We start from the raw sequence: 12,254 nt of genomic DNA on the forward strand, positions 1-12,254 counted from the left end.
GCATTTATATTAAAATTAAAAGGTGCAACACAACTAATATTATCTATTATTCTTATTATTCTTCATTTAAGACTCTCCCTCTACATTCCCTCAAAAATCAGTGCTGTCAAGACGGTTTGCAATTGGCTGAACTGCGCAAAAGCACCGCAAGTACTGAATTTGCCTCTGTGAGTAAATCCCTTATGCTTCAGATTAGCTTCAGAACAGGGCTACTGAAAACACATATGTCAAAAGATATGACAAGAGGTCACTGTACATGGTCTTCCCACTTGGTTACAAACATGCTCCCAGGAGAGAGCTTTTCTAGAAAACTTCCTACATCAGTTTTGTGTTGTAAACTTGGTGAAATCCTGATACTTTCTAGTATTTGCTTTCCCTTCTTGGCCTTGGTTAACTTTAGCGACATAATATGTGTGAAGTGGGCACATGGGTGCTGAGCTGGAAACAGGGGTACAGCCACACTTTGCTTGGCGTGGCAAAACAAATCATTCATGCACAATATAAACCATTACTAATATTGCATTTTTAGAACACAGGGGTGTGCTTAGAAAAATAAGCCTAAATCTTAATCATCTGAGAGCATGTTCTTAAAAAGTCACTAACATAATTCCAAACAAACGGCTGTTAAAGCTAGCAGAAACATAACTCCTCATCCTGTATGTCAAGGTTTGACATTTCATTAACAGGGTACAGATGGTACCATTGTTGTCAAGAGGACATTCAGCTCAGTATTACTTTAATACACTACCATGAGTTCCTGGTGAAAATAATGTCAGGCAGACAGGCAGGCAAAATTCATGAGCTAATAAAGCTTTTACTTCCATTGGGATTATGGTTCTCACAGAAATGAAAGCCTAATACATTCACTGTCCCCTTTAAGCCTAATCTCAGTCTTCATCTGTTTTGGGAACAACAAAACCCATTACACAGATCACTGTTGTCGCTTTACGTACACAAGCGCGCACACACACGCTGACCTTTGCAGTGGCAGTGTCTGGAGCCAGCTCACACTGGCAGGGGAAGAGAAGTGAAAGGCCACTGCTGAACACATGGATGCACTCACACAACTGCTGGTGGAATCCAGTGATCTGCTTTTCCGAGATAAAAAGCATTAGGTTTGATTGATTGTACTGTGTGTGTGTGTGTGTGTGTGGGGGGGGGGGCGACGACATTTGGGACTTTATGACCGCTGAATTCTTTTTCGTGCTGGGTGCTCTGTCCCCATCTGGTGCTTTAAATAATTTACATGTGTGTTTCTATGTGTGGGGAGCAGGTTTGAGTAAATCTGCACTGTCTGTGCCAACGCACACCTACACACCCACCTCAGGCCCATCCACACTGATACAGCAGTCGTGTTCTTTACCGGCAAAAAAATAAAAACGAAGGAATGCACTGACAGCCAGATACTTGAGGACTAAGACAAACTGTTGAAAAAGCTCTGGGTTGTACCTATAGATAAAGATACTTTTTTTTAAATTTAATGAATCTACATCACACAAAATCAAGACCCCCCCCCCCCCCAACTATGATTTCGATTCTAGGGAGGAAGTGAGTTAGCAAAAGGCTGCCATGTTAGTATGATAAATAACTGCACTATATTACCTCTGAGGAATATGGAGCAGCAATATTGTGAGTGATGCGCGACTAAGCCTGCCTGCCTCTCTTAAATCCTTTCAAATGTTGGCTTGATCACCACCTGGGGTTTACCTAAACACCATATTCTCCAGAGTTAAAGTGAAGTTTGCTAAGAGAAGGATAATCCTGCTGCTCAAAGACGACATTTTAAAATGATGCAGGATGACACCGTGTCCTGAGAGGAAGTGTGAAGAACAGCAGCCGGCTTCTATCTTTGACTGAGAGTTTGAATGGTGATTTTAATGCGAGGGGTTGCAGTCACATTGCATTTGTGTTCTGCTACACCTGTGGAATTCAGGTATGTTTTTCAGACAAGTGAGAAAACAGCCTCGTCCAGATATATTTTGTTTAAGAATCCGCTGCAGGCTCAATCCCCAAACAAAACTTTCCTCATCATCTACCTCTCTATCTGAATAAAAGAGACACATGTCAGAGGTTTAGATATCGACAAGTGACGTGGGAATCTGAGTTCAAAACTCGAATAGGCTTTGTAACCTGTTTAACAGGAATCAGCAGTTTCATCAGCTTCTGATACTGCACTGCAACATTCTTCACGTTCCTATAGAGAGTGAACATAATGATACTTTAGCAGCTCCAGACGTCACGCATCACACGTGGCAACGCATATAATTACAAAAGTACAGATAAATAAGTGTAAGGTTTGAATCAAGTGCTAAAATGAAACGAAATATAGAAAGACAAATGTACTTACAGTATGTATGCTATATTTCATTACTTTTATTCCTTTTATGTGATAAGTTGACGACATGACACTGTGCAGTGAAACATTAATAAAATAAGTCTAGGCTTTTTCTTAACTGGCGGTATTGTTATGGAGGTAAGTCTCTAAATAGGTCAGCAAAGAGATAGCATCAACACACAATGTCTGGGTGTTACACCATGTTTGGAGTGTGAAATGGGCTGAGGACGAAACAGAACTAGTCAGCTGTACATCTAGGTACTATTAGATGAAGACCCACAGGCACAATATGAATGAATGAGCCAGTAACGCTATAATAGGATCTCTTCATTAGCGAGACAACATCTCTCTGCCAGTGGGACTTCATAAAGTCATTTGCCTTTTTAGAACTATTCCCCCCTCTGAATACTCCAGAGGCAAAACCCAAACCTGAACAGACATTTTCAGTAAAATGCACCACTTTATTATTAATTATTATTATTATTATAATACAGTGACCTGATGAAAGCGCACTCTGGCTACGTCAATTAGTTACTATACAGCTAGCAGAATATGTATAAAATTCTGCCCTTGAACCTAAGTGGTCTGACGAAAAACAAGGAATTTGCATTTCTGTCTGTTCAAAGAACTTCAGTGACAAAAGCTGCATTTTCACTTGTCAAATAACTACAGTACAGTAGGGGGATGAACACTGACACTTATACTTCCTCACTTTCTCTGCTCGTGCTGCTGACAACAATACACTAAGTCACAATTGACTTTTCTGTGGCAACGAGGTAACAAAAGAACATCTCCCTAATCTGTTACAGACAGAAAATGAGAAACTCATATCTGGCTCACAAGGTGCACAAATCTGGGGACAAATTAGAAACAAATGTGTTGTGAAGACTAAAGTGGCACTCACTTGTGAACATGTAAAAACGGAATTTATTAATTTGAATTCTCATTAGCCAGTGTAATCCTGTTCATATGTCAGATGAACAGAGTTGAGGCTCTGCATCATTTTTACTAGGACTGCTGGAGAGCAGAGCTGCCTTATTAGTGAGAGCTGTGTTTTGTCTGAGTGAATGAGCAAAGTAGGCAGGAGAGGAAAGTGCTGCGGGATCATCACTACAGCACCACCTGGGCTTTTATCGCATAAACACAATGTTCTACTAATGATGTCAGGAGGTCAAACAAGGGCAGGTTTGCCCGCAGATACTGTAACATTCAATAACCTGGACTCCAAGATCCCTGTTTAGTGAAACACATATTTAAAACTGAAATGCTGTGTAGCAGAACTCAAAGGATTTATCAAAGGAAAAAAAGACAGCTGTTTCAACTCTGTTTCATCACCAGTGATTTTAAATGTTTGTTTTTAAGTCATTTCAGCTTCAATAGAAAGTTATTACAAGTGGTGGACAGTAAGTACATATAGTACTGTACTTGCGTACAAATTTGAGGTACCTGTACTTTACTTTAGTATTTTCTTTTCAAACTTTCTACATCTACTCTACTATCTCAAAAGGGAAATATTGTACTTTTTACTTCACTACAGTTATCTAGACTGACAGCTTTAGTAGTTACAGTACAAATTAAGCTTTTTACAAGCAAGACATATGAAGAGTTTATAAAATATGATGCTACCCAACAGTTTATACAAGTACAGCTGAAACAACAGAAAATAAATTTGCCACTATTTTCATCATTTAATCTTCATGCAAAAACATTTCATTCATAACTGTTTGATTACTTTGGGCTCTGGGTTATTGTGACAAACAAGTACATTTTCCTGATAAAAACATGTTCAATGCAGTACTTTTACTTCTAACAGAGCATTTTTTTCAGTGTGGTAATAGTACTTTCGTCCACCACTGGTTATTACAACAAACGTCTTACTAGGGCTGCAACTAACAAATATTTTCCATTATCAATTAATCTGCCGATTATTTTCACAATTACTCATTTTGTCTAGAAAATGTCAAATAATTGTGAAAAAATAAAATAAAATAAAAATCACAACAGGGCCTAAAGTGACATCTTCAAATTCCTGCTTTTGTCCAAAACCCAAAGACTCTTCATTAACTATCATAAATGAGAAAGAATAGCAGCAAATCTATACATTTGAGATGACACCATGTTTGACATTTTTGCTTAAAAAAATAACTGAAATGATTCATCGATTATGAAAATAGTTGGCAATTTTCTTTCAATCAACTAATTGTTTAAGTGAACTAATCATTGCAGCTCTACTTCTTACACAGCAGAAAGTCTTATTGACAGGTTTGTCAAACCAAGAATTAAAAAACAAAAATCCCACACACTCACACGAGTGAAATTGATCCCTTGTACTCACTTTACTAACGTTCCAGTCCTCAGAACTTCATCAGGGATAATTCATGAAGATCTCAGGACTGAAATGTTGTTCAAGTGAGAACAAATGATTGACAGTGATTGAGATTATCGCATTTTGGCTAGGTCTATTTGAAGTGTTTTATTGTTTTTCATTTAGTTGACAAATCAATTAGCTGACTGACAAAACAAAAACAATTTTGACAATCAAGCAAAAATGTCAAACATTTGCTGCATTTTCTATGTATTTATACAATTTTTAATTGAATGTCTGGGTTTTAAAATGTTAGCCTGACAAAGCAGGTCATTTAAGATGTCACCTTGGGCTTACAGAACTCATGATGGGATATTTTATAGACTAAACCAGTGTTTTCCCATGCTTTTTAGCTTGGGGATCCTTAAAATGTTGCATTGTCTATAAGTGGGTATTTTTTTCTCTTCTCTTATTTTAATGTTTTTCAGAACCTTGAAGACGTGAAATGTGCAGTATTCACAAGAAAAAGCAAAGAAAATAGAGAGAAAATAAAAACTGTTGTGTGCCAGTAATATCTTAAAACATATTAGTTATTTTCGTCATCTTGGGACATTTTTATATATTGGTACAGTACTGTACAACATTTGTATGACATTTTTAATCTTCCTAATGTCAGTTTCAAATTATTTAACACTGTTTTTAATTGTCATTATTAAAAAGTGACCTTCATGATTATGATCATATACTATGCTGAACTGTACCTCATGCCAGTACAGCTCATCGCGACAAAGGCAGCAGGCCAAATTCAAAGCAGAAACCACAGCAGGTCCCTCTCCATCTCATTGAGGCAATAGGATGCAGAGCCCAACTTAATCTGAGAGCTCAGAGAAAAAGGAAGTGAGGAAGTCTCCCCAGAAGCACAGCATGACAGCAGATGGCCTCCCAGGCCTCAACCATCTGGTGAGGAGACGTCCAATCCGCCGTCAGTCTGTCCCCTTTCATTTACCCACGATTCTTTAACAGTGAGACCTGCTTCTACACCCCTACAGCACCTCTACAACCTTCACCTCCAGGCTTCAGCCACAGACACAGAACACTCACTCAGATTAAGCTTAAAGTCCACTCTCCTGCTTGAGCAGCCAAGAGACACAATGCCAAGTCACATGTCACAGAGCCTAATCAATGAGTGTTAATCCTTTAGCTGTCATTCTATGGCCAGCCAAGAGATTATCATATATCCCTGTGTTAGGGCTGCTCCTACCATGGCTTATTTTAAATAGCAATATGCTGATTGCATTGCGGTTTGTGTGACTGTTTATTAAGTCGGAAGGAGCTGTCTTGCAATCTGAGGTTTATTTTGGTATAATTCCAGAGATGCAACGCTTAAGCTGTGAAACTGTACTTAAAAATACAATTACAAGCACTTTATTCTCCCATTGTTAACATCATAATATCCTCAACCTCTTTAAATTCAGATAGATAGATAGATAGATAGATAGATAGGCTGTGATCAATAACAAATGTGTCAAGGTCAAGGGGGTACTGATAGATCACATGATCAATAACCTATGGTAGGAAAGGGACAAAATACTGAGGGTTTTAATGTGTTTGTGATTTATAGTTAATCTATAACTCCAGGAGCCAAGAGCCTCAGGGACAAAGGAACACCTGCAACAAACACCACAAACGATCTATAGTTCCTACCCCCAAACACACAATTTTATCTTTATTGACTGCTCACTTAGGGCAGGACACATTGCATCATTACAAAGTGTAATCAAGGGGGAATATATTGCGTAATTAAGCACCCATATGAATAGAAATATGACGGCTAACGTACAATTACAGTCTAACTGGTCAGTTGTAAAACAGCCACAAACTATGGAACCAGTTTGTGGAACATTACTATTTAAACTGTTTTTATAATCAGATTTAGAGCTTAAATGATTACAGATGAAACAATTAACTGATTAGTGATTGACAGAAAAATGATATTACCATGTTAAGTAGTTTTACAAAAACGAAACGGCAACAGTTCTCTAGTTTCAGCTTCTCAATTGTGATGGCGTCCTGCTTCACTTTGCCACATTCAATAAGAACCTGAATATTTTTAGAATTTGAAGTGCAGGTTGGGGAAAACCAGCAATTTAATGATGACACTTTTGGCTTTGGGACACTACAATGAGCATTTAGTTTCAGTTTTTAATGAAATTAATTAAAAGGTTTACCTGCAGATTAATCGATTACTAAAATCATTGACTCACTAGTTGCAAGCCTAGAAATGATTATTAATAGATAAAAGTCATATGACAAACATCTGCTGGTTGCAGCTTCTTAAATGTGAATATTTTCTGATTATCTTGGTCTTCTATAATAATACTATACTATTATTACTGACTAATTTGGGGTGTTGGGCTGCTGATCAGACAAAACAACTTGTGATGGGCATTCTTCTCTATTTTCTCACATGTTATAGACTTAATTGATTATCCAATTCATAATCCGCTGATTCAAATATGGTTGGAACAATGAACTGATTTAAAGAAAATCAATCACCAACAAATTTGATAGTTTTTGGAATTTCTTAAGCAAGTCTGAGAATTTGCTCTTCTCACATTTTATAGACTAAACAACAGCACGTTCACAGACAGGCTGGCCAGATGAAACTTCCTGTGAGCTGTTTCTTTCCGCCTTCCAAAAGTATTCAGCTGTCCAGTGATGCTACTGGTTGGTAACTTGACAAGGACCAAAACCAGTCACCTGGAAAAGGGAAACTTGTTGTCATGTGTCTGTCAGTAGGTGTGACCTCCTTCCTTGCTCCTGACGTACCACTGGGTCAGTTTCATGACACAACACTAAAGACTCCTTCCAGTATCAAACCTGCTGGATAAGTAAGCCAAACTCTTGAGAAGGAGTCAGGACTGTTGAACTGGTTTCTTGCCCATGAAAAAAACCAAACATGTCCACTCAGGAAAAACATGAACGTGGCACAGGGTGGCACTTTTTATTCAATTACTGAACAGTGCTGCTTATCATTCACACCCTGCCTCATATTTTTACACAAATGAAGATATATTCATGTTGTATAACAGTTCATAAAGTTTACATAAATTACTCAAGGACAGGTTTGAAACGGAATTACTTACACCAATCTGTTAATCTGTTATGTCAAATAAAAGCCATGCAAACAGTAGCCTACTCCAGAAAGAAAACTCCTAATGTATGTAGCTGTGGGCTGGTGATTGCATAACTACGGCATTGAGCCACAGAGCAAACATTCCCATCACGGATGACTATGAGGCAAAATAATGTACCCTGTAAACAACTGTGGGAGTACACCACTACCTTCAGCCCTGTGGATGGCACACACACACACACACACACTCCCAGGAGTACCATGTATCCTTATTAGTGGGCAGTGTTGACTCTGACACCTCCATATCCTTCTCCCTCTCAAAACCATACTCCTACAGACAGATATGGAGGAGCTGAAGTGTTCAAAAGAGGAATTAGACCAATTAACCTGATTGCCTGCTCAAATATTTAAAATAAATCCATAATTAGAAATATGGCATTTTCGCACATCAAATCGGAATATCTCACAGACAGCTGAAGTGCAGCTTAAATCTCCTCTTAAATTTCCCCACTCTGCGAAATCATCTGGATATCAACGAGCAAATTGGGGTCTTCCTCAGCTCCCAGCGCGCATAGGAAAGCGCTGGGGAACAGCGACCGTGATCAAGAAATTTATTCAGAGGCTTGACATATAAACTCGTCAGTTGTAGAGGTATTTTGTATTTTCTCCGCACACACGCAGAACATTGTCAGCGCAGGTGTCGTTAGAGGCGCTTTCTGGATTACTCACCCCATTGCCGCTGACTTCAGGAACAACTCCTTTTAATATGCAGACTCTGTTGGCCGTGGGTTGAGGGGAAAATAATGTTTTTAAAGCGCAGGCAAAGTCCAAAGATGATTAGCAGTCCAAAGAGTTAATTCCCCGTCCGCCAGCTTCGAACAAGTCCTCTTGCTGCTGAGAGACAACTGAAATATGAGAGCACTTCTTCGTAAACTCGCTTCACCGGGTTGTCAAGCTCAGTCTCACAGTCAGAACCGGTCATTTCAGGAAGTTTTTTTATCCTTGCTTGTTGGTTTTACCTCATCAGATAAATCCCACTTCAGAATGGCTTTTCTTCGCTTCCTTCAAACAATCGGCGCCGATGAATCAAGTTGCATTTCGCTGCTTGCTCGCTGCGCAGAGTTTCTTCCTCCCCGACTGGATTGCGTTTCATTGAAGGGCAGCACCAGCGACACGGAGCGGCTTCCACCTGCTCACGCTTCTGTCTGAGCCGAACCACCCACACTTTTTAAACCTGTGGTGTCTGCGATTTCAGTCGGAGTTTCACCCGAAACTGTGGTCTGAAACCACAAACCATATAAACCGATAATAAATTCAGGTCCACTTACATGTTGTAAGTCACTAAGATGGCTTTCACTAGCTGGCACTTTCTCATAAATTAAGCTAAATAACGGTAACAGTTAAACGTTATAGCAAAATTCCTGAGACAACGCCACTCAATAGCATCTCAAAATATGTATCTATAACTTGGTCTTAAACTCGGCCGTTGGTATAAAAATAACAGACTTTCAACGATTTGATATTGACCGTTGATCCTGTTTCGAACGGACAGGTATCAATCACTTTCAGGTGCGCGCTCTCGGAACCATTGAAATATGTTCATTTGTTCCGGGGGAAGCATTTTAGCGACGTACTGGGATTTCTTCAGACCGGTCGTTTATGACAATAATGTATTAACGTTAATGTGTAGCAAAAGCTAAACGAATTCACGTCGATTAAAGGTGTGTATTCATGTTAAAATGCTTTCAACATTAGCTTTATTGTGTTTTATGGTTGTATGAATCTTATGACTAACGTTAGCTAATCGCATCAGGTTCAGTCTAGTTTTTTCTTGTTCCGCATGGGCAATTTGGCTTACAGAATAGCGAACTGAAGACACGTCAAAACAGACGTATCCGCCAGTAAACAGAATAAAAACATATATCTAATATACAATACAATGGTTAATACGATGGTTCTGTAATTTAGCTTTCAATTTGTCGTTGCAGTATGGCTGACACCACGGTAAACCCGCAGTACGAGGAGCTGTTTGCCCACAGATTTTCATCGGAGGACCAGGAGTACCAGCAGTATGTGAACCGGCCACCTGACCCTCCGCCCATCGTCGAGGACTGGAGGAGTCGTGGAGGAGGTAACCACAGAGGCAGGGATAACAGGTAATGCAAAGTGGCCGAGATAGCTACTTCAGAATCTGTAATTTAACTTACATACTTAGAGTTATTGTTTTTATCATTTGATCATTTGATAACAGCAACACTTTAATGTAGCTTAGTATTTGAGGCTATATTACAGTTAAAGGGATGTTACAGTGATTTAGAACAGTACCATGGAGTTGGGACATGTGAGGGATGAGGCATGCCGTTTAGTTCATCTGGTTCTATAGTTTGTGGAAAGGGCTGTGTTACAACTGGCAGGTTAGATTATAATTTTACTGTTAGCCTTTGTTTTTCTGTTTCAAATAAGTCGGATTAACCTGGGGGTTTCTTTACAACCTATAGTTATCTTTCACAGATGTAGTAATTCATCATTTTAACAAAAGCTCCACCAGAACCAAAGGAGCCATATACAACTGTTTTTACAGGCTGAGAGGCACTCCCCATGACTATTAAACAGGATTTATATTTTTAATTTAAAAACGCCATGTCTCTGTCTTTGTCCATTCAAGGTTACAATCTTAATTTCTCCAACCAATTATTAGCTCTTTCCTTTCCAAAAATAGTCCTACATGAATTGGCAATACCATAAATCATCAAATTACAGTATAGTGTGGGGCTAAAATCATCTTAATAGTGTTCCTTTTTCCATTTCAGGTTTATTGATTTCAACTCAGTTGTGTTACAAAATAGTCTTATTATATCATAACATTATAAAGTGCAACATACAATCAAAGATTAAAGCAATGGTCATAAAACAAAGACACAATATTAAAGTAAAAACATAATAACAATACAAATCTAAACGCACAAACTCCAAAGATCTGTTTTTAGTTACTTGTTAAATGCTTTTATGTGCACTTAATAACCAGGTTATTGTCAACTTTGTTCACTAACCTGATTTATTAATCAGAAGAGATCTGGTTTCTTTAATTGGTATAAGGGATTAGAGAAACCCATTAAATACAGTTAGATTTACTCTGGAGAAACCATATTTCTTGACCTTTTTATATGCACATGCGAATTTCGAACTGTATTTTTACACATTCCATTTATTGCATGCATTAGTACCTGTTGTTCAAGATTGATTGTAAATTTGTATCTGTTTCCATCTAGGTACCATGATCGCCGTGGACACGGAGGCCGAGGTTGGGGAGGAGGCCGAGGTTGGGGAGGAGGCCGAGGTTGGAGAGGGGACTATCGTGGGCAGGACAGAGACAGAGACCAAGACAGAGAGAGAGACAGAGACAGGCACTATGGGCATGGAAGTGGGTATGAATCACGCCCCCCAAGCTCCAACCAGGGATATAACTCCCATCATCAGAGACCACATTATGAGCGCTACTGATCTCTACGCTAATCTCTCAGGTTTTGTCAGTATTATAGTATTTTTGCAGCGTTATAACTTGCATTGCAATACTATATGTGGCAATGTGCAACTGTTTTCTTTTTTGACTCTCATTACCGCAGTCTCATAGGCGAGGGCTGAGCAACATAACAATATTAGTAATTCAATGTCCATCATTGTTATTGTGTGGAACTTTGTTAATATTGTGATACACAGTTTTGAAATAAAAATCCTAAGCAAATACTCAGTCAGATTTTTTATTTTTTTTTATCCCATAATGATTTCTGTATTGTGACAGTGGAAATTGACCCACCATTACCTTTTCCATACCTAACACAGTTGTTTTCCCATATTGCTTTATATTGCTCAGCCCTGTAACCATATTACATTTTCTCATTACGTTTTTGGGAATGGTAATAAGGGCATACTTGGAGTTTTCAATACTGGAACATTTAAAATGATGATGAATGATTTCTCTTTCATTTTTTCAGATATGTGGGCTGTTTTTAATAATGTCTGATTATAACTGGGGAAGTATCACTGAGTTGTTTTGTGTTCAGATAGTTCTACCGCTACATATTTTACATGCTTTGATATTGGATTATGAATTATACTGTATAGTTGCAACAGTGATTCTGATTTTCCATAGAAAATCTATTTGTAATGCAGCTTTTTTTTTCTGTGTCACAACATTATGTATCGATATTCACAAACGGAGCTGTTCATATCAATAAACATGTATTTTCTTAAATAGTGTTTTGTCATGTTGTAGCACTCAACATTTAACAAAATTTAACTCTGTATCAGTCCTAGTCGGCACACTAACATTAATTATTACAGGTGTTTTGTAGGGATCCACTAATTTAAAATGTTGGATTGGTATTGGTGCTTATTAAGGGGATTGGACATTCGAAGATGATTAAAAGCATAAGCGAGATACACACCTATCAGCCATAATATGACCACCTGCTAGTCAT

At 38.4% G+C, this 12,254-nt stretch overlaps 2 protein-coding genes across 2 annotated transcripts in view; one reads left to right on the top strand and one right to left on the bottom strand.

Moving 5' to 3' along the window:
* The window catches only part of homer2 (homer scaffold protein 2), a 31,324-nt gene extending 21,970 nt beyond the window's left edge, over positions 1 to 9,354 (bottom strand). The window contains exons 1-2 of the mRNA XM_046032962.1: positions 8,796 to 9,354; positions 8,506 to 8,681 (exon numbers count right to left, since the gene is read on the bottom strand). Coding sequence (XP_045888918.1) covers positions 8,506 to 8,510 — 5 coding nt within the window. The 5' untranslated portion in view covers positions 8,511 to 8,681; positions 8,796 to 9,354. The remainder of the gene's footprint in view (positions 1 to 8,505; positions 8,682 to 8,795) is intronic.
* Positions 9,336 to 12,028, top strand: LOC123959090 (RNA guanine-N7 methyltransferase activating subunit-like). The gene is made up of 3 exons (XM_046032963.1): positions 9,336 to 9,497; positions 9,765 to 9,932; positions 11,046 to 12,028. The coding sequence occupies exons 2-3, from the start codon at positions 9,766 to 9,768 to the stop codon at positions 11,275 to 11,277; spliced, it is 399 nt and encodes a 132-aa protein (XP_045888919.1). The 5' UTR covers positions 9,336 to 9,497; position 9,765; the 3' UTR covers positions 11,278 to 12,028.
* Positions 12,029 to 12,254: the final 226 nt, after the last annotated feature.

The sequence above is a fragment of the Micropterus dolomieu genome, linkage group LG20 (genome assembly GCF_021292245.1).
Source record: "Micropterus dolomieu isolate WLL.071019.BEF.003 ecotype Adirondacks linkage group LG20, ASM2129224v1, whole genome shotgun sequence".
NCBI classification, from domain to species: Eukaryota; Metazoa; Chordata; class Actinopteri; order Centrarchiformes; family Centrarchidae; genus Micropterus; species Micropterus dolomieu.

Coding starts and splice junctions, on each gene's coding strand:
- LOC123959090 (XM_046032963.1), top strand. CDS start 9,766: ATGGCTGACACCACGGTAAACCCGCAGTACGAGGAGCTGTTTGCCCAC. Junction 9,933..11,045: donor CACAGAGGCAGGGATAACAG/GTAATGCAAAGT, acceptor GTTTCCATCTAG/GTACCATGATCGCCGTGGAC.